Raw genomic sequence first — 22,595 nt, 5'->3', positions numbered from 1 at the left:
TGAACCAGCACTGATCTAGGTCCAGTGTCAGAATCTGTGCCAGGAATCAGGCCTACAATGGTTGAAGCAATATGTAATAAAAGCCGAGAGTGCTTTTGAGCATGTTCAGAGTGACTCAGGAGGACCCACAACATCTGAAACCAATAGTAGTAGTAGTAGTAGTAGTAATAATACAATTTTAAATTTATATCCCACCTCTCTGACTGGATTTTTCCAGCCACTGTGGGTGGCTTACAACATATATAAATACACAACAAAACATCAAACATTAAAAAACAAAATATCCTATACAAGCAACAAGCCAACCAATATATCAATAAAAATCAGCAACAACAATAACAACAATAAACAGTTTACAGTTATACCCAAATTAAAATAACCACCAACCCCAACTAAACATTTAACCAACACCAACCTGACAAACACAAAACAGAGGAACCAAAATTAGAACCGTTTAAAACATTTTAGCTAGTTGCCCCAACCCAAGAGTTGTTACAGCAATGTCCCAGTGGCCTCCCAGAAGCCTCTTTTAGCTGTTCAAGGTGAGTCTGGGCCCTGCCCCCTAGGCCGGGCGGAAATGGGCCTTGCAGCAGGGAGCAAGTCTTTCTTCCATCACTCACAGCAGCAGCAGTGTCCCTCCGGCCTCCCAGGAGCAGCAGCAAAGGCTTTTAGTTTGGCAGGGTTGACCCAAAATCCAACCCTGGATCTGTTTTATCTTTCAGTTTAGTAGATTTTTATAAATACAGTCACAAAACAGATAGAAGGTAAAGCCGCAGACAAATGGAAAACAAGTCAGCCAGAATTAAACCCAAAAGCCTGTTAGAAAAAAGAGGTCTTTGTCACCCACCAAAGGAGATAAGAGAGAGGGATCCAAATAGGTCTCCTGAGGAAGACCATTCTGAAATGAAGCCCCCCCCAACCAAGAACGCCCTGTCTCTTGTGTGTGCACCCTCATATCAGTGTCTGCAGAAGGATGCACACCAGGGCCTCTGGTATTGGATCTGAACACATGGTTTGTAGGTTTTGTTTTGCGGAGAGAATTGGTGTACTTAAAGAAGCTTCACCTGGGACCTGCACAAGTGGAGAGCGTGCTACTGCCACTCAGAAACCAGCAGCGCAGGCAGATGCAGCCAGTGGTTGCCCCATTGTCTGTGTTGTAAATTGGGAGGCAGCAGCTCCCAGGAGCTCAGAGGCAGCTCAAAGTGTCTGGGCTAACAAGCGCGTTGAGTACTGTGCCTCCCACTGCCACTGCTGCAATTACAGCAGGGAGGATGGCAAGTCGTGTGCACCAATAAAGCCAGCCACAGCATGAGCAGAACGGCTTGGCGGCTTTACCAACAAAAAGATGAGCTGGGGGCTGAGGAGGAGCAGGCTCGCTCCTCTTTGCTGGCAGACCTGTATGCCAAGAAGCTTTTGAAAATGTTTGCACAGGTGTCAGCTTCTTACTGTACCGGCAGGGTGGGGAGGGTGGGGGGACAAAAGGATGGAAAATATCTCCTTTAAATCAGAGGAGGAATACAGAATCAGAAAAGGGACTCATGCTGTTAGGAACTGGACTCCCTCTTTTAAGAATAGAAGCAAGAGAGTTGACACCTGGCGAGTTTTATCTCTGTTGCCTGGCTGTTCTTTCTCCCCCCCCCCCCAAACCAATGAGCAGGTACTAAATTTGCATGTGTTCTTAAAATGCATTTGTGTGTGCAGATGGAGCAACTGCTGGCTGGTTGGTTTTCTCCCCCCCCCCCCCATCCTGTGGGGAAAGTGGCAAAGCTGTATGACCAATTTATTGTACACTTGGCACTGAGGTAATGCAAATTCCAATACACAAATTCCCATATGAAGCATATTATGCAGATTTCATATACTGGGGCTGTGCCTCTGCTTGCTCCAGTTGCCTACCCCTCCCCTCTCACTCCCCCATCCCCTCACTTCCCTCTCTCCACTTACTTCCCCCATGGTAACTCCTTAGACCTTCCCCATTCCACCTCATGCCACCAGTGTAGATCCTCAGGCCACTGCTTCTGGACATTTTCCTCTTCCTCCTACTCCTCTTTCCACCACCCAGACTGACTCTGTATGCTAATCAGCAGCAGCACCCCTGAATTCCCAGGCTGGCTGGTGCTTCTGGGCGCCTTCCTCTCCACTGTGCTGCTCCTCCCAATGCCTGGGCCTACTCCTCATGTTATTCAGTGGTGGCAGCCGCATATCACCAAGCTGGTGAGGGAGGAGGGAGGCTAGTCTGTTCTGGTTGTCCATCTACCCACTCTCATCATGCTGTAGTTCACAGTGACATATGTCAGCAGCCAGGTGAACTACTGTGTGAAGATGGACAATATCTATTTTTCATGATTTATTCTGAGAATAAGTAATTTGGAAATAATCTGTATTGTTACACCAGGGGGTTGGGACTGGAGCAATGATGGGAAATGGCAGGAAGGAAAGCTAGGAAAGATCCTTTACTTGAAACTCTGTAGCCCTGGCTTTAAGCCCCACAACAAATAAAAATCAGTTTTTTAAAAAAAGTAAAGGACCCCTGACAGTTAAGTCCAATCGTGGACGACTCTGGGGTTGCGGCGCTCATCTCGCTTTACTGGCCGAGGGAGCCTACATTTGTCCGCAGACAGTTTTTCCGGGTCATGTGTCCAGCATGACTAAGCCGCTTCTGGTGAAACCGGAGCAGCGCACAGAAATGCTTTTTACCTTTCCGCCGGAGCGGTACCTATTTATCTACTTGCACTTTGACGTGCTTTCAAACTGCTAGGTTGGCAGGAGCTGGGACCGAACAACAGGAGCTCACCCCATTGTGGGGATTCTAACCGCCAACCTTCCGATCGGCAAGCCCTAGGCTCAGTGGTTTCGACCACAGCACCACCCGCATCCCAAAAATAAGTTACAGTGCTTCAATTGTAGCCTGCGGGGGGGGGGTATCACAAGGGGATTCCTTTTTTCATCCTGTATAGGTTCTTGGTGCTTCTTTCCATGTTTTTGGGAGTGGGAGATGCTGGGAATTGAATTCCCCCTCCTGGATCTCTAAGAGTTACAATCTCTGACTAGGTGTGGGAGAAGAGAGTTGGGTGGTTATTGTCTCTAATGTGCATGCATGAACACTGATGTGCCAAGTTGTGCATAACTTGCCATATCATGCAGCAGTGAAGGTTAGAAACATAGTAAGCTGCCTTATAATAGGTCTTATCATTGGTCCATCTCAGTATTGTCTACACTGACCTGCAATGACTCTCCAGCATTTCAGGCAGAAGTCTTTTCCAGTCCTAACTGGAGATGTCAGGGATTGAATCTGAGACCTTTTGCATGCCAAGCAATGTACTCTTCTACTAACACATGACACTTACATCTTTGGTAGTCTAATACTTGGAATACGACAGTCTAATTTTCAGTATGGTTCAGAAAATCGACTTTACAAATGTTCAAAAATTGGCTGTTTATCATATTTCACATTTGGAAGGTCAGACTGGCCTGTGACCCCCCCCCCCCCCAGGATTTTTGCCTTCCTCTGCTGCAGTGTGCAGCTTGGCTCACTTGCAGCTCATGCACAGCTTGCCAGTTTGTGGCACCTTTGTGGTTGAGTTGAATAGGGTTGCAACTGCCATTCAGACCACAAGAGGGCTCCAAACCACAGCAGCTTGGGAGCCTGCCAGGTTTGTAGGCTCTCTGGGAGAGCCGAGAGCTGTCACCACATTCCCTTCCTGTTACACTTATGTGGTCTCTTTCTTCACTCTATTTTCCTCTCTCAGATCAGAAGATGCCACTTTCTCCCTATGCATATCACTTGCTCATCACACATTATCCGCGCAGCAGAATGAGTTGGGTGGCAGAGTCCTGGGATTGTATAAAGGACTGCTCCAATTCAGATGGTGGAATCATATTTTTCAATACTTCCCCATGTAATCAAACCAAAACCAACCTTCTTACAAATAGAAATATAGAACACGGGGAGCAGGCTGAGCTAGAATCTTTCTCCTTGATACTGTATACTTATTGTTTACCTACAGGAATAGTTGTTTGTTTTTTAAGTGGCAAATAATTATAAAGTGATACCCGCTCGACACGTATCTGCAGTCTGAGGTTGTATTGTCCTTACTGCCACCTCATTTTGCAGCATGTATCCCAGGCCATCATCCAAATATGAATCAGACCATTGGGCCATCAGAGCTGTTGTGTATATGATTGGCAGATCCTTCCTAAGCACTGCTGTTTCCTTAGCACACTTTTCTCACTAGAAGGCTAGCCTGGCTATTCCAGGAATTTGAATTTTAACACTTGCTGAATCTAGGGATTAGAAGGGTCTTGGCATACAGCCAACTCCCCCCAAAACTCATAACAGTATATTTTGTAAAGTTGTTCACCTGTTTGCTATGCATTTGGACACCTCTTAAAATACCATAACCAAATTTTGCATGGTGTTTCCTGAGATCAATGAGGTTGTTTTTGTCTGTGTTTGGAGACAGATGCCATTTTGTATCAACTTGGTGGACTGGATCTTTCAAAATCCGCACTGATTTCAACCGCTGATTTCAAAGCTGCACTGATTTTTTGGCTTCGTAGATTTCTCAGGCAACAGTGGGCATGAGGCTGCTAGTACTAGGGGTCAATCTTGTGTTGCACCCTGTTTTCAGAAGTGGCTAGCCAGATACCTCAGGGAAGCTCAAATGCCAAGGCATGGAGGTAACATAGGAACATAGAAAGCTGCCTTACACCAAGTCAGAACATTGGTCTACCTCTTTCACTGATTGGAAAAGGCCTTCCAGGGACATTTTTCATGAAATGTGTGTACTCTGCCAGTGAGCTACAGCTCTCTTCCATGTGAGGAGAGCTATCAGGCAAGAGATGTCATGTAGCCATCATGAACTAGTTGCTATTGATATAAGCTATCCTCTCCCCTCAATCTGTCTAGTCCCCTAAAACAGAGGTCCTGTGCACTCCACTTATTGTGGTAGTGAGCTCCACAATAAATTAATTTTGGTTTTAAAAGCCCTCTGTGATGCCACAGAGCATGAATACATGTTGCCATCCAGCAAATGGGTATTCAGGGGTACACTGCCTCTGGACAGAGAAGCCTTACTTAGCTAACAGCTGCTGATATTCCAGAGCTCTTCCACCCCGACAGTTAAATTCTTCTTCTTCCTCCTCCTCCTCCTCCTCTTCTTCTTCTTTCAGAAGAGCCAGGACCTTTCAGCTCTCTAGTTCTCCTCTCTGCAACCTGAAAGCAGCATCCTGCTTCCCACAGGATCAACCATGTCCTTTTGGGAAGTGAAGATGTGGGGCATTTGCCCTCTTCTGCTCTTGTCCCCAGTATTTGGGATCCAGAAGAAGGACATCTCTGATCCTGGAGGTTGCCTATAGGCAGCAGGACCAATAGCAACTGATAGCCTCAATTTCCATGAATTTGTCTAATCTTTTAAAGCCATTTAAGCCTTCAGCCATCCTCATATCTGGAGTCAGCAAATGCCATAAATTAATTATGCTTTAAGTCTGTCTCGAGCTGTGTAATTTAATTGAAGAACCCCCTCCATAAACCCCAAAAGCAGCCACCTGTGTTGCGCTCCTGATGTTCACTGATGAAACTGCATTGGGGGTGCTCTGGAATGGAGAGGGTAGCATCAGCCCATAGGATCTGAACGACATGCCCTTCCCAATGATGGTGTTTGGGACTGAAATACATCAGCAGACGTTGAGCTTAGCAATGAATCCCTGCTTGGAGAAGCATGGTTTATTTACCATTGGATGCAATCACACAGAGACTCAGTTCAGGAAAACACAAAAGCTAAGTTTATTAAAGGTTCTGGTGGAGATGAAAGGAATTATGTCTGCCCTTTGCTCTCAGCAGGAGAGAGACACAAACATGTTTCCTTACCCAAGGTAAGGGTAAAGAAGTGGGAGGATGCAGGAAGTGAGGTCAGCAGCCCTGAGAGTATTGGTCTTGCATCTGAGAAAAGGTGAGCATGGGTTAGGTCAGCAAGACAGACTAGGAATAACAGGTGTTCTCCTTTCTCCCTATGCGACTACACAATCCTTCAATACAAACCCGAGTTGCATTCCAGCACTTCCAATGACTAATCTGGCCCAATCATGGCATTGCCCACATGGTAGAAAGAGATTTCACATGTTCCCTCCCATCATGCTGTGAATGTAGCCTATCTTGATTTCAGCAAGGCCTTTGACAAGGTGCCCCATGATAATATTGTAAAGAAGCTGGTAAAATGTGGGCTAGACAATGCTACCATTCAGTGGATTTGTAACTGGCTGACTGACTGAACCCAAATGGTACTCATTAACGGCTCCTCTTCATCCTGGAGAGAAGTGACTAGTGGGGTGCCACAGGGTTCTGTCTTGGGCCCAGTCTTATTCAACATCTTTATCAATGACTTGGATGATGGGCTTGAGGGCATCCTGATCAAGTTTGCAGATGACAGCAAATTGGGAGGGGTGGCTAATACCCCAGAGGACAGGATCACACTTCAAAATGACCTTAACAGATTAGAGAACTGGGCCAAAGCAAACAAGATGAATTTTAACAGGGAGAAATGTAAAGTACTACACTTGGGCAAAAAAATGAAAGGCACAAATACAGGATGGGTGACACCTGACTTGAGAGCTGTACATGTGAAAAGGATCTAGGAGTCTTGGTAGACCATAAACTTGACATGAGTCAACAGTGTGATGCAGCAGCTAAAAAAGCCAATACAATTCTGGGCTTCATCAATAGGAGTATAGCATCTAGATCAAGGGAAGTAATAGTACCACTGTATTCTGCTCTAGTCAGACCTCACCTGGAATACTGTATCCAGTTCTGGGCACCACAGTTCAAGAAGGATACTGACAAGCTGGAACGTGTCCAGAGGAGGGCAACCAAAATGGTCAAAGGCCTGGAAACGTTGCCTTATGAGGAACGGCTTAGGGAGCTGGGTATGTTTAGCCTGGAGAAGAGAAGGTTAAGGAGTGATATGATAGCCATGTTCAAATATATGAAAGGATGTCATATAGAGTAGGGAGAAAGGTTGTTTTCTGCTGCTCCAGAGAAGTGGACACGGGGCAATGGATTCAAACTACAAGGAAGAAGATTCTACCTAAACATTAGGAAGAACTTCCTGACAGTAAGAGCTGTTTGACAGTGGAATTTGCTGCCAATGAGTGTGGTGGAGTCTCCTTCTTTGGAGGTCTTTAAGCAGAGGCTTGACAGCCATCTGTCAGGAATGCTTTGATGGTGTTTCCTGCTTGGCAGGGGGTTGGACTGGATGGCCCTTGTGGTCTCTTCCAACTCTATGATTCTATGATTCTATGCCAAGTGTCAAGAACAGGAATTGCCTGTGCTTTGATCTGGAGTTGTTGGGCTTCTGGGTGGGTACCTTCTTACTTGCTCACACTGTATACCCTCCCCTGGTTGCAACCTTTGACTGTGATGACGACCTACTTGTTTCTCTTCACCTTCTTTGGGCTGCTGCGCCCAAAATAAATTCTGATTTTTACACTGTCTTCCTTAATCTGCATGCATATATATATATATATATATAGAGAGAGAGAGAGAGAGAGAGAGTGTGTGTGTGTGTGAGAGAGAGAGTGAGTTGTAATTTATGTCCACCCAAGCTATGCCTCTAGTGTTTAAAAGTGCAAGCTTCTCCCTCCCTCCCTCTGACTCTCTCTGCAAATAATTAAATAACATGTACAGTAATATCTTTAGTCACCCTGGAGTGAAGCTGACATTTTCCCCTGTAGGACCCCCTGGCAGGGACAGGGAGATGTTAATAGGTCAGCCAACTCTCAAGTAACACACTGCCAGTGTCAGAACTCTCTCGCTGTAGCAACCAGGCTGGCTGACAGCTCAATCTTTCCATGTTAATAGCAGCATCAGATTCATCCACTGAAGAATCTTTTGTCTCTCTTTTTTTAAACTCATGGGCCAGGGAAGGAATAAATCTGCCATCTGCTGACCTGAGCTGCGTCTGTGCTTTCCCAAGGAAGTGACGTTGCTGGGTCCTCAGTGTCCAGTCGCCTTCTGGAGTTCTCTAACATTGGCAAGACCTCATGTGCTCCTGAAGCTGCTTTTAGTATGAAAGGGGAAGGGAAGCCATTCTACAAAACTCTCAAGGATCTGTTTCTGCACCCTAATTATAGCTGCCCCCTGAGTATGTTCATGGCACGAGTGCAGGGTTTTTATTGGCTCCCCGTGCCCCGAAGCATTGGTCCAACTTGGGTACTGTTTTGTGTACTGGTAGAAGAACAAGACACCCCTGCTTCCACCACCACCCCCGCTCTGTCAAGGCGCACACACAGGCACACACACCCTGCAAAAGTGCCAAGGGGTACCAGATAACAAGTTAGTGCCCAAATCACTCGGCTGCACTCTTAATTGGTTGTGAGACTTTGAGGACATGGTCAGGCCGAGGAGGCACTCTCCTTCCAGGAAGGGGATGGAGAGATGCTTTATCTGGCTGGACAGACCCCTCTTAATTGAGCAGATACTTCGCATTTGCAAACAGATGGCTCCTTTGCATCAATTATTTCTTATCTGTGTAACAGGGATGATTTTCTGACAGATAGCAAAGGGGAGGGGGGGAATGAGGAGAGTGAAAATGGAAAACACAACAGCCTTCCTTCATTCCTCCTCCCTCAGCACAGTATTGCCTTTGTGTCCTCTAAAGTCTAAAAGTGGAGTCTGTACACCATTGTAGAGGGGCAGGGGTAGATTTCTCTGGTGGGTTCCTGTAAGTTTTTTAAGCAACTCTCTTTGGTAGAGTGAGCTATTTGGCAGCCTTTAGGCAATGATACTAGGACCCAGCATCATTCCTGGAATGGGTTTTGGAGGCTCTTCACTTAGGGACAAAGGGTGTGTTGTGCAGTTCAGTATTTAGCTACAATGGGCAGTGTACTCTTTCAGAAGCAGATCATACTCTTGGTTTTATCCAACTAACGTCTACTCAGAGTAGACTCATTGGATTGTATCCAAGGTTTTTCACACTCCGCGTAGACCCATTGAAGTGGATGGACATGACCAATTTAGTTTCATCAATTTAAGTGTGTCTACTTTGAATAGAACTTACATTGGATACAATCCTAAGTTCCTTCTTCCTTTTCTCATGAGAAGTTTTCCATATTGCTAAACATATTTGTTGTACTGTAAAAGATAAGTGTTTGCTATCTTCCAGACTTGTTCTAATTTGAATGCACTTTTCTTAAAATGTGAGCCAAATGAGGTCTGACTAATGCCCGACTGGGGGCTATCAAAGAAAGTTCAGCTGTATGCAAAAATATGGCGAGGCTTTATAAATGCTTATCTCTGGAATCGTCATACTCAAAGCATCTTTGGCAATATCTGTCCACCTTTATTGGAAAACTTTGGGGCAGCACACAGGATACTCACTTTGCCCTAACCTCAGTGTTGATGTTCTATCTACTTCACAGGGTAGGGGTTGCATCACTTCTGCCCTGTATACCACCTGGCACATTGTTGATGCTAAAAAAGTATTAAACTAGGAAATTAGTTTGTCAACATTAGCTCAAATGAAGGGGAGGGACAGTATCGCAGTGGCTCATGTGCAGAAGGACTTGGGGTCAAACCCTTGCATCTCCACTTAGCATAGGAACATAGGAAGCTGCTTTATACTGTTGTAAACAAAATCTGGCCCTTTTTCCCTTATGGGGTACAGAAGAGCCCTTGTAGAGTCCTCCATCGGTAGGAGAATATAACAGAGGCCAACCAGAGAAGATTGAGAAGCAAAGTCTTTATTGAACTGTTGCAACAGGGTCCTTCCTCTCACACAGGAGAACAAAGAAGGAACCCAGAACAAAGGCGTGTCCGCTCTTATATAGACATTTGAAATTGCCCACGCTGGAGTTCAAGGACCCCCCCCCCCCCGAAACATCATATAAAAGTCATAGAAGGGGTGTATCCCAGGACCACCTCACAAATACACCATAGCTACATCACAGAAAAAGGCGGTCTAGAGCAGAAATCTGAGAGCATTGTTTTTCTCCTGCCTGCCAGTTTGTATGATAATGTCTTATCTGGTTGCCTTTCCTGGGTAGCCTGGCCATTCCTTTGAGATGGTAATCATTTTAATTCCTGAGACAATGGGAAGGTTTTCTCACCCCCTCCTTCCTTGCAGAGAAACAGTTTGTCAGTTTGGGAGTCAGAAATGGTTTCAGGGCTGTTTTCCTGTGCTGCTTCTGTTTTCCTGTGCTGCTTCACACATGTGGCCTTGTTTGCTTGGCACACTTATGAACATTTATTATATATATAAAAGACCTTAATATTCTTATAACAATACTGAAACAGGTCACTGGTCCATCTAGCTCAGTGTTTCCTACACTGACTGGCAGTGGCTTTCCAGGGTTCCAGTCTTTCCCAAACCTACCCAGAGATGCCCAGGATTGAACTTGGGACCTTCTGCATGCAAAACAAGTGCTCTACTGCTGTGCTATAGTCCCTTCCCAAAGAAAAGATCAGGGAGAGGTGATGAGAAAGAGCCTTCTGTGCCTGAGATTGTGAAGAGCTCTTAGTTGGGTAGATCATATTAGAATAGACCAGAGGTAGCCAGCGAGGTACTCTCCACAGATTGTTGGACTCTAACTTACATCAGCCCCAGCACCACAACCAGAATACCTGATGCCAAGCGGGCGACCTTCTGCAGGTGACAGCCAGGCAAGAACCAGCAATAGCAACTGGCAGTCAGAGGAACTGCTTTCTTTCCTTTTGCTCATGCCTGCCTTCCTCTTGCATTACTTTTCATCAAACACTGCCTTCCCCAGGGTATCTGCTGGCCTACCCTGTTGTATGCAGCCAGAAAACATGATGTCTTCAGATCACAAGCAATTACTGAGTCGGCACTGCATCAAATGCAGCTTAAGCAGGGAGCACTCCTGGGCCACACACCCTTATTTGTACGACTTGATGGCAGAGGAACTGAATGCATTCAAGAGCATTTTTTTCTGTTTTTCTCACAAACCCAGGGAAAATACTAGGAGGGAAATCCTGAGCCTGGGGCTTGCTGGAACAAGTCTGATTAGCTGAGGTGCAAAAATCCACCCTGTGTTTTCCAGCATTCTGGCTTGAGGCAGGAGCAGCAGTGCCCTTGCTCTCTCCACATCTTAGTAAACAGATTGGCAGCCTTCCCAGATAAGGGCACTAGTTAAAAGCCGGTGTGGATTCTTGCCTTGAAGTGAGGCTGAAGCTATAATGGCTGTGCTTTGCCCAGTCTTTTCCAGCAAGGCAGTTGCTGCAGGGACACAGGAAGCTGCATCTGAAGCCCTGCTGGGGGACGGGCAGGGGACGTGGCAACCCTGCATCCTTCCCCCCAACCCCATGAACAAACAAAGCAGTAAATGCAAAAAGCTAGACGTTTAAAATGTGTTCCATTTATTGGGGTGGTTAAATGAACCCCCTGATTTAGCAGTTAAGAACTGTGGTCCTTGCTTCACACTGGCCTCTATTGACACATGTTCTGGGTCTTCAGTTCAAAACAATTACATTGGCCTGTGTGGCTCTTTTGCTATTACTGCTTTCCTAGGGCACTTTTCTGCTGGGGCTCTTCTTCTTTGCTGTGTCCAAAATGCCTAAGGGCTGCCCACTAGGCCTGTGGGAGACATGGGAGACTTCATGTTTAATTAATCCATGATCAGAGCCTAATATACGTTTAATTGCTTGCTGATTACATATCGCTGAGTGCTGCATCCATTAGCAGGCCAGCAGTGCTAATAACTAATCATCATTCCCAGTACTTCAGTCCCTCTTCATCCAGAGTGTCCCAAGCTCCGCCTCCTTAATTAACCCCCTCCCCTATGGCAGCTCCCCACTGAGTGTTCATTTAGCATAGGAGAGCCATGCTGCTGTTGTAGAGGGGGCGGGTGGTGTTCCAGCGATAGCATAAATTGTTGCTATGAGAAGAAGGAAAGGAGAATGAGAAAATCTGGGGTCCAGGTTGGTTGGCTGTGTCCCATCACTGAGGGACAATTTGTAAACATGTAAAAAGAGCTCTGCTTCATGGAGAACACCCATCTAGCCCAGAATCCTTGTTTCCCAAAGTGGCCAGTCACATGCCTTTGGGAAACCCATAAGCAGGGCTACTCCTGCTGTTGCTCCCCCTCCCCCAGCTAGCATTCAATGGAATTCTGCCTCCAACTATGGAGCAGAGCCACCAAGGTTAAAGCAATAACCAAAAGACACCCAATAAACCAGTTCCCTCTCCGCTAGACCCTAGCCATTCTGACAGACCTCACTGATGTATCTGCTCCACACTGTTATAAACTATTTAACCCAGTTGTCATCACCAGATGCTGTGGCAGGGAGCTCCAGGGTTGCTTGCAGACATCCTCTTGACAGGGTAGAGCTTTTCAGCCTACACAAGTCTGGACTTAGCAAAGAGTTTCTCTTCCCTAGCCTTTAGCAGCACCAAGCTACTCACATAGGTGTTTATAAAAATGTATCATATTAGCTATAATTGCCTTTAGGAAAAGGACCCCTGGATGGTTAAGTCCAGTCAAAGGCGACTATGGGGTTGCGGCACTCACCTCACTTTCAGGCCGAGGGAGCTGGCATTTGTCCACAGACAGCTTTCCGGGTCATGTGGTCAGCATGACTAAACCGTTTCTGGCGCAACGGAACACCGTGACGGAAACCAGAGCGCACGGAAACGCCGTTTACCTTCCTGTCACAGTGGTACCTATTTATCTACTTGCACTGGCATGCTTTCGAACTGCTAGGTTGGCAGGAGCTGGGACAGAGCAACGAGAGCTCACTCCACCATGGGGATTCGAACATATCTCTGTGCCCACAGATATTTGCACATGTCTGTCTGTGGAGCTCAGGCACCCTGGGTCAGGGCTGGAGGGCAGATTTTGTTTTTGCTGCAATAGTATCCTCCCAGGGCAGTATTTCAGTTTCTCCATAAGATGAATGGGAACCACATGGAGAAAGTGAAGCTTTCTATGTTTCCAGGGACACCATTAGGGGACTCATTATATCCTTGTTTCCTGTTCCTTAGCCATTGAGAATGAAGCTTGCAGCTTCATTAGCATAACCCCACCCTTCATTAGCATTAGCATAACCACATCCCTTGAACTAGTTGTTGTATCCAGTTCACAAATGCACACAAAGCAAAATAGCTGTACCACTGCCGTGTGTGTGTGTGTGTGTGTGTGTGTGTGTGTGTCAATCACATTTTTAAAGCTCTGCTGTGATTATCTCCCCTTTCAAATAGACCAATATAGCTAGGAAAGGACATACTGTACAGTAGTTGGAATATACCTCTCAGATGTGGAGCTTTTTCCATATGAATGTTTTGGTCTTTTTCTCCTAACAGTTCAAAGGCAGCACTCATCACCTGTAGTTAGAAGTAAAACAGTCCATCCTAACACTCTAGGACTCATCCGCTCATATGATGGTTAGGGGAGATGATAGAATGTACCGGTATGTATGTGTACACATACATATATATTATAATATATTTGTTTTTATTTATTGTACCATCTTTCAGGTGTGTGTGTGTGTGTGTGTGTGTGAAATATGTAAAGGGAAACAGACAGTTTCTATGATGCATTCAGAAACCTCTTTATGTTTTCTTAGTTCCTTTCTTATCCTAAGAAATGACTTGCCACACAGAGATGTAGGAAGTTTTTGTGTCTAAGCTGGGATTTGAGCTGCATTTCTCCAACATCTGCACCTAAGATTGCCAGGCCCTCACATGTTTCAAAGCAGGTCACATTCCCGTTACATTAACCCTTTGAGACATGTTGTACTGAAAAGTGTGCACTGAGTGTGTGCCCACCTTTTAAAATACCGGTAGCTTGACTTGGTAGCAACAAGCATGCCACCCACTCTGAACCAGATAACTCATAGCCTGGATCTGTATTAACTCCCTAATTACATATTTACACACCTGGTTATGTTACGTGGCAAGCATGCATCCACTCCCCTCATGACTTGTATAATCTTTACATTGGGATATCACACTTGTTTTTCTGCAAAGCTAGAATGTCCTCCACTACAGGTTAGCATGCAGTAAGGGGAGGGGGGCAGTTATGCCTTTTGAATGTTCAGTTTCCCTTCACTTCTAGCTAAACACTGGCCAACCTACAATTGACTCATTTCCTTAACAGTTGAAATCTCTCCACTTACCTTAAATAACCTTCCCACACCTCTCTAGCAAGCAAAAACATATATCACTATTTTAAAGGAGCAAAGAGGCCAAAATGGAAGTATGTTAGTTCATCCAGGGTAGGTCAGAGTAAATTCTACACCAATAATAGTTTAATTCTATGACCTATACCGGTATATAAAGGTGTGCTAATCTGCATAGTGTGCTTATTTTGCCTAAATCATTGTTTCTACTCATTAAGGAGATGAGCAAAGAGTTGGATGGTTGGAAGCCCATGTTAAAGTAGACACAATGAAATTAAGGTACATGGCTAATTTAGGCCTTATAATTTAGTGGGTCTACTCTGTGAATAACTTAGTAGGATACAGCCTTCCTTATGTCTTCTGAGGCTTTAGTAGACACTGCCCCCACACTTTCAAATGTATCTTCACTTTCCTGTCCTCAGGGCTAGATATATGGTGTGTGTTTTACTTTTTTAAAAAAAAGTTGATGGAATTCTGATGAAGTTGAATGCTTATAATTAGGGGCGGGGTGGGCAGCTGAGGGACTGATTAGGGCCTTGTGGAGGTTCCAGACAGAGTTGGGATCATGTTTAACGTAACATTTGCTCTATATGTGAAAACTTTCCAGAAAGGAAAGTGGTCAGGATCTCAATCCCAAATTGGAGTATTTAACACAGGGGTGGCAAACCTTTGGCTCTCCAGATGACATATGAATGCAATTAGGTGATTGATAGGTGGGCAGCCCCCACCCAGCTGTCAAGCCTGGCCTGCAGAGGTGGGGCAGATCCGGTTTCCTACACTTGATCTAGCTGATCATTGTTGGAGGCAAAGCATTGGGCAAGGTGGAACTGTTGTTTTGGTCCAGGGGTAGGCAACCTAAGGCCCATGGGCTGGATGTGGCCCAATCGCCTTCTCAATCCGGCCCGAGGACGGTCCAGGAATCAGTGTGTTTTGACATGAGTAGACTCTTTCCTTTTATTTAAAATGCATCTCTGGGTTATTTGTGGGGCCTGCCTGGTGTTTTTACATGAGTAGAATGTGTGCTTTTATTTAAAATGCATCTCTGGGTTATTTGTGGGGCATAGGAATTCATTGATTATTATTTTTTTCAAAATATAGTCTGGCCCCCCACAAGGTCTGAGGGACGGTGGACCGGCCCACAGCTGAAAAAGGTTGCTGACCCCTGGTTTGGTCCATCAAGTACAGCTTCTTGCACCACAACAGGTCACCTGGAGCTATCGCCATTCCTGAAGCTTTTCCCGCATCATTGCTTGCATTATTCATTTCCCACAGGCATCTGGATGGCCACAGTGAGAACAGGATGTTCAGCAAGATGGGCCATTGGCCAGATCTAGCAGGCTCTTACATTCCTACAAAACTGTGACGAAGAGCATGGTCTTAAGGCATACAACCCACTAACCTTGCTGAAACTAAGTCAGTCCAGGTCTGGTTGGTGCCTGGATTGGAGGTTGCTTAGGAATCCTATTATGCCTCCTTTAGCCCCATCAGCAAACAAAGGCAGGATATCAGTGACTAAACACTGCCACTTGCTTTCCAATTAAACTTGGGACTGCGGCATTTTTCTTCCTCTTTCAAGGATAATCAGTCTCTAGGAATGATTTGCACAAGAGACTATGTGCAAGAGACTAGAGCATCAGCTGGGTCCTTCTTGAGCTCTCCTCCTCAGTTCCAGGATGAGGGTGACCTGTGTCCCAAGCCGCTGGTCATGCCCAGGCAGCTGTATGGAACACTGCCAGTTGGGAGTCAGTAAGTGCTGCCACTCAAAAGCCTTCTGGGATTTGCTGAGCGCCAGTGGTTGGTGTGGGGCATTACCATATGGTCCCCATAAATTAAACCGTTCCAGGAAACAAATGGTAGATTTATACGCCTTTGCTCGAATGTGTGCCTCATTGAACCTAAGAGGTTTGCGACGGAGCTTGCACGCGCCATTCATCTTATTTAGCTGCCCTGGTTTTAGAGGACTAATCCTTAAAAAAAATTGGATCAACATTAAAAAAAAAATCCTTTCTACATGTCAACCTGAGGCCTGTATGCTCATAAATCAGCATGGAGAGGGGAGAGGCAATAGCAGTATGGAAGAAGGGGGAGTTTACACCCTTTGGGGGACTTCAGACTGTCACGATTTTTCAGGAGGATTCAGACACATGCTGTAACTTGAAGTTTTCACATTTTAAGTGGTTTAAAGTGATGTTTCCCAACAAATTTATTTACATCCCACCTTCCCCCCCAGGGAGCTCCAGGTTGCATACCTGTTTCTCCCCCATCTAATTTAATCCCCACAACAACCCTATTAGGTAGGATAGGCTGAGAGGGAGTAACTGGGTTATGGTCAGCCAGTGAGCTTCATGGCTGAGTAGGGATTTGAACCCTGGTGTCTCCCAGGCCCTAGTCCAACACTCTAACTCATATACCTCACACGAGATTTTACACACACACACACAGCCTTTTTGCAGTTAGTCAATTGACAGGGACATGCTTTGAAAGGTGTGGGATGAATGAATGATTAACATGGAGATGGATAAGCACCATGCTAGCAACTTTGGAAGAACGCTGATTGTCATATAACCACCCTGTAAACAAATCAGAACAAATGCTCATTAAAAACCAGACACAGTCTAACCACCACATAAGCTTTGTGCAAGCAAATAAGAATGAATTCTAAATAAACAGGTCATCTGGAGGTGCCCTTTATTTGTGTGGCTCACATTTCAGGGGCGTATCCTTTGTCCACCCGTCTTGGGTTTCAGATCCTCTGTCCTTTACATGAAAGGCTCATTTGTACAATTTGCGGGGGGGTGTTCTCACTACTATGGTGTTGTTGTTGGAGCAGTTAATTTTAGAATGTGAGGTGTTGGAACTTAAGAGGTTTTTTTTGGAGGGGGAAGGTACACCCTCTGTGCTGGAAGTCAGAGCACTATGTACTCATAATGACAATAATGATGATGATGATACTAAAAATAAAAATTTACATAAGATCTCTGCTGGATAAAGCTAGAGGCCCATCTAGTCTAGTATTCTTTTTCTCAAAGTGGTTAACTTATGGAAAGCCTGAAATCAGGACTTTTGCACAGCAGTACACATCCTTTTAAAATCCTTTTCTTTGCCCAGTAGCACATGATTCATTCATGCTTGTGCAGAATTGCAGCACACACAGAGCCAATCTCATTGGGGGTGTGTGTGGAGGGGGGGGGTAGAGTAAAAGGATGTCACTATATAAGACTCAAGCTGACTTTGAAGGAAGGTGGAACAAGGACTGGCTGGAGCAGGTTGCACCTCTTTGTTGCTCTCACTGCAACACCCGCTTGCTTGCTTCGATCTGCAAAGCCACGCAGGACAGGACTGGGTTGTTTCGCTGACAAGTTGGCTGTGCCCCAAGACCATACTGGCTTCTGACAGTCTAAAGTGGAGTGAGAGTCACAGGACAGGTTGTGCACCTTCAGACATCACTAATCAGGCTTTATTAGTAAACCAACCATGATAATATATTCAGTCAAGAACAGTGCTGTACAGAAGATTTCCACACTGAGAACCAGTTTAAGTTATTTTTGCTCAGGCCACTCAGACTTTGCCTCTTCCCATTCCAAGCTCAAATGTTGCTTTTGTGTTAAGCTGCCCATTTTTGCTATCCCATCACTAGCACAGATTGCAAATTTTGCATGCAGCTGTGCTACCTTATTGTAAAGAAGGTGTTCATAGGCAAGCAGAGAAGCAAGCTCATTTTGCAATGAGCTGCTCAGGCAAGAGTCTCACTGTTTACCACTTTGGGGTGCTTAGGTTCCTGCTGATGCAGTGCAAATATTTTGTGCTACAGACAGTACCTCACAATTGGTTGTGCATAAGTTAGTCTGATGGGTTTGGCAGATGCAGATACTGCCTAAGAACATGCAATGTTTTACACATTTTTAGCTTGTTGGTTAAGGTATGTGCTTTGGTTCCTACCCTTTTCCTTAGATCATCCCCTCCCAAGCACTCATCATTTAGCTGAGTCTTCCCCAACCTGGTGCCCTTCAGATGTTTTTGATTTCAACTGGCACCAGACCATTCATTATCCTGCTCTTAATCTCAGGGTTGTGGGTTCAAGTCCCACATTGGGTAAAATATTCCTGCATTGCAGTGGGTTGGACTATATGACCCTTGTGGTCCCTTCCAACTCTACAATTCTATGATTCTATTCTGTTATCCATTAGGGAATGGTGACTAGAACTGAAGGAAGTTGCAGTCCAAAACCTCTTGAGGCCACCATGCGGGAGAAGACTGGCCTAGGACCTGATAGGGAAAACCTGGTAGCTCATGGACAGCAAACTCCTGCTCATGGTAGAACTGGCTCAGAACCAATGTGCTGTTCCTTCTCAGCTGGCACATGCAAGCTCAAGCAAAAACAAAGGGCCCCTCCAGAGTGGTGTTTTTGTGTGTGGGTGTATTCTGCAACATGTCGTTTATGCAGTAATAGTGTGGTGGATTTATACAGGCGTGTCCACATTATCATTCTACTTTCTAAGTTGTTCTGTAGTGTCTCCCCAATGTTGCTGAATTGTTGGTATCAGAAGGGCCATGTTAGACTATATATAGCACAGCAAAAGTGGGACAAAAAAAATCAAACACATTTGATTCCTGAATTGGGGAGGCCCATTTGACATCAACATGAAATGGAGCCTTTTAGTCTGATCAGCCTAGTCCTGTTGAATGATCTGCTAGTATAGATTCAGGCAGGTGCCTTCTGTTTCAACCTTTAAACACCTGCTGAAAATGTTTTCCTCTTTCCATAATAGTTGATAGTCTGTTATTTAATTTTTTTACATGTTTTAATTATAGATTCTTTTAATGATATATAGTAAGGGGGAAAAGTATTTGATCCCTTTGCGAAAGATGACTTAGTACTTGGTGGCAAAACCCTTGTTGGCAATTACAGAGGTCAGACATTTCTTGTAGGTGGCCACCAGGTTTGTACACATCTCAGGAGGTATTTTGTCCCACTCCTCTTTGCAGATCCTCTCCAAGTCAGTAAGATTTTGAGGCTGATGTGTAGCTACTGGAACCTTCAGCTCCCTCCACAGATTTTTGATGGGATTAAGGTATGGAGACTGGCTAGGCTACTCCAGTACCTTAATGTGCTTCTTCTTGAGCCACTCCTTTGTTGCTTTGGCCGTGTGTTTTGGGTCATTGTCATGCTGGAATACCCATCCTCGAGGTGCTCACCCAAGATTTGACGATACATGATCCCGTCCATCGTCCCTTTGATGCGGTGAAGGTGTCCTGTCCCCTTAGCAGAAAAACACCCCCAAAGCATAATATGTCCCCCTCCATGTTTGACGGTGGGGGTGGTGTTCTTGGGGTTGTAGGCAGCATTCCTCCTCCTCCAAACACGGCGAGTTGAGTTGATGCCAAAGAGCTCGATTTTGGTTTCATCTGACCACAGCACTTTCACCCACTTCTGCTCTGAGTCATTCAGATGTGCATTGGCAAACTGCAGACGGGCCTGTACATGTGCTGTCTTGAGCAAGGGGACCTTGTGGGCTCTGTAAGATCTTTGTCCTTCATGGCATAGTGTGTTACCAACTGTTTTCATGGTGACCATTGTCCCAGCTGCCCTGAGATCATTGACAAGTTCCCCCTGTGTAGTTCTGGGCTGCTTCTTCACCGTTCTCATGATCATTGCAACTCCCCAAGATGAGATCTTGCATGGATCCTCAGACCGAGGGAGGTTGACAGTTAACTTCCATTTGTGAATTATTGCGCCAACTGTTGTCACCTTCTCACCAAGCTGCTTGGCAATAGTCTTGTAGCCCAGTCCAGCCTTGTGCAAGTCTACAGTCTTGTCCCCGACATTCTTGGACAGCTCTTTGGTCTTGGTCATGGTGGCTACTTTGGAATCTGCTGGATTGATTGCTTTTGTTGACAGGTGTCTTTTATACAGGTACTGTAATGAGCTGGGATTACAGGTAACACCTCTCCCTTACAGCAGGTGCTTCTAATCTCAGCTCCTTACATAGAGTGAAGATACCAGGTAGCCTGACATCTGGCTGGTTGATAGGGGATCAAATACTTATTTCACTCATTATAATGCACATCAATCTCAGACTTTTGTCTTCTGGGGGTTTTCCTGTTGTTATTCTGTCTCTCACAGCTAAATTAAACCTACCATTAGAATTATAGACTGGTCATTTCTTCGTCAGAGGGCAAACGGGCAAATTTACCGGTAGCAGGGGATCAAATACTTTCCCCCCTCACTGTACAGCGGTATATAAATACTTTTCATAAATAAATAAAATGTATGGTGTGAAAAGTTACAGGATTTCAGCAGGACGTTGCAGGACTTACACAGCATTGAAAGTGGGATTGCCTGTGACTGCCCCAATACCATTATGAGCACAAATCATGAATGCAACATAGAAATAATGCCTGGAAGTATTTACCTTCTATCCAGGAAATCTTGTGTGCTGCCCCTCGCCAGGCTGTGTGTGTATATGGTGGGATTTGACTTGTTTTCAGAGCTGATTTTCTGTACTGCCTGGAAGGGTCCCTCATATCTTTTCTTCTCCTTTTATTCCAGGCATCTGCTTTTCCTCTAGAGGCACCTGCTGTGAAACTAGTTGCCAGTGAGGCTGCCCAGCGCCCATCGGGCCCCGTGGAAAGCACAGCTGTGGGGAACGGAGCTGCTCAGGATTACAGGGCTGGTTTGGATGTGGAGGGTGCAGCTCAAACAGCTACAAGTAAGCACTGCATTCCTTGTTTCAGTTGGGAGTGTGCTTGTTTGTGTGTCCATACATACATTCATACATGTCGATAAGTGAGGAGTGGCACAAGGTAAACTCAGTGTCTGGTGTGTGTAGCAATGGGGTTCTGTTCAGATGATCATCTTATCTATGACAGTAGTGAGATTTCACAATAAGTGATGCAAACCTAGCAGCAATGGGTCTTGTGAGTAGTCTTAATACAGGCTAATCTTGAGTTTGAGAGCCAGATAATGTGTTTGTTCTTAGCTTTGGCTTTCTATAAGCAAATCTATCTCTCTATCTATTTATCTACACACACACACACACACACACACACACACAGTTTTCCAGCTGACTCCAGCTAGCATTCAAGAGCATTCAACAGCAGCCTGCTTTGACAGTGGTTCTCCTAATAGTAAGGAAGACAATACCTTCTTACTAAGGCTCTTAAGGGTAATTTTTGAGCTCCTATGCAACTCCTGCCAGGGTTTTTTTTTTTTGGGGGGGGGCGACACTGTTGCATGAAGTTCCAGTTGCTGAGACCAAACCCAGATGTCCCAGTCTGCATGTAAAAGATACTTTTCTCTCTCTTGCTTTCCAAACAGTGACTTGCTGGTAGGTCAAAGGAGGCCACTCCTGAGCCTTTGCTATCCCAAAGCTAGGTCTGGCTGAGTGCCATCTCCAGGGAATTTAACATCCTCCCTGGTCAGGAACTGCAGCATTCCTAGAGGAGGTGTTTCTTTCACTCTCTCTTACACACAGACACATGCTTTGCACCCCACCTTCTGGGCCTATTCTGTGCCGAGAATGTAGAGCGCCTGCTTGGATGAGGCATTGGCTTCCTCCTCCACCTGCTGTTATGAGAAATTGCAGGAGGAAGAAGCTAGCCCTCAAGGAACACAGGAAGTTGCTTTATGCTGAACCAGGCCAATGATTCTTCTAACTTAGTATTGTCTACTACACTGATTGGCAGAGGCTTTCCAGAGTTTCAGATGGGGGACATTTGCAGCCCAGCCTGGAGATGCTGCTGGAATTAAACTTGGGACCTTCTGCATGCAAATCAAATGCTCTACCACTGAGCTATGGCCCTTCCCAAAATGCCTTGGGCAGCTCTCCCGTTCAGCAAGCTGTGGAGTATTGGTGTCAGTGCAGCAGGGAATCTGGGAAGTGAGTGACTGTGAGGCAGTCCTGATTGGCCACAGCTGAGGCCTCTGACCTTTGGAAAGAGCACAGGGAGAGCGGGGCCATGTGTCCACACACTACAATTGCTGTAATTTAGCAAAGGATTTATTAGCTCCCTGCTGCACTTCCTATAAGGGAACACCATACAGAGGTCTAGGAAAAGCTTGTAGAGTTCCTTCTGCTTCCTTCTAGAGCCACCTGGTGGTGTCTTTCCAGAATAAGGGGTCAGGGAGGGTCTCTGGTAATTTGTGAGCTATTTACTGCCAGCCAGCTGGGAGCAGGAGCTGTGGCCTGGAACCGGCCATGTGAAGTTGCCTGTGTTAATTACCAGAGTCGCTTGGCAGACACACTGAGTAATGGCATGTTAGATGCCTGCTGTATTTCGTGCACCGACTCCTCAAGGCAAGGCCTTTGTGTTCCTGGTCAGGATCTTGGCTGGCATTCAAGGAGGGAGGAGATCTCGAAGCCCTGCCAACTGCTGGCGGGTGAGACAAGGTTAAGCACGGAGGTTGGCTGTGCCATGGGAGGTCTGCAACCCCCTCCTTTCTCCAGCAACTCACATGGCTCATCCT

At 45.7% G+C, this 22,595-nt stretch overlaps 1 protein-coding gene across 3 annotated transcripts in view; it reads left to right on the top strand.

Annotated features, from left to right (window-relative positions):
- Positions 1-22,595, top strand: part of GSE1 (Gse1 coiled-coil protein) — a 385,949-nt gene that overhangs the window by 94,421 nt on the left and 268,933 nt on the right. For all 3 annotated transcript variants that reach the window (XM_033156928.1, XM_033156929.1, XM_033156934.1), the window contains exon 2: positions 20,679-20,838. In XM_033156928.1, coding sequence (XP_033012819.1) covers positions 20,679-20,838 — 160 coding nt within the window. The remainder of the gene's footprint in view (positions 1-20,678; positions 20,839-22,595) is intronic.

Source organism: Lacerta agilis, chromosome 8, assembly GCF_009819535.1.
Source record: "Lacerta agilis isolate rLacAgi1 chromosome 8, rLacAgi1.pri, whole genome shotgun sequence".
NCBI lineage: Eukaryota > Metazoa > Chordata > Lepidosauria > Squamata > Lacertidae > Lacerta > Lacerta agilis.
Note: the sequence above shows the minus strand (reverse complement) of the source record. Positions and strands in the feature narration are given on the sequence as shown.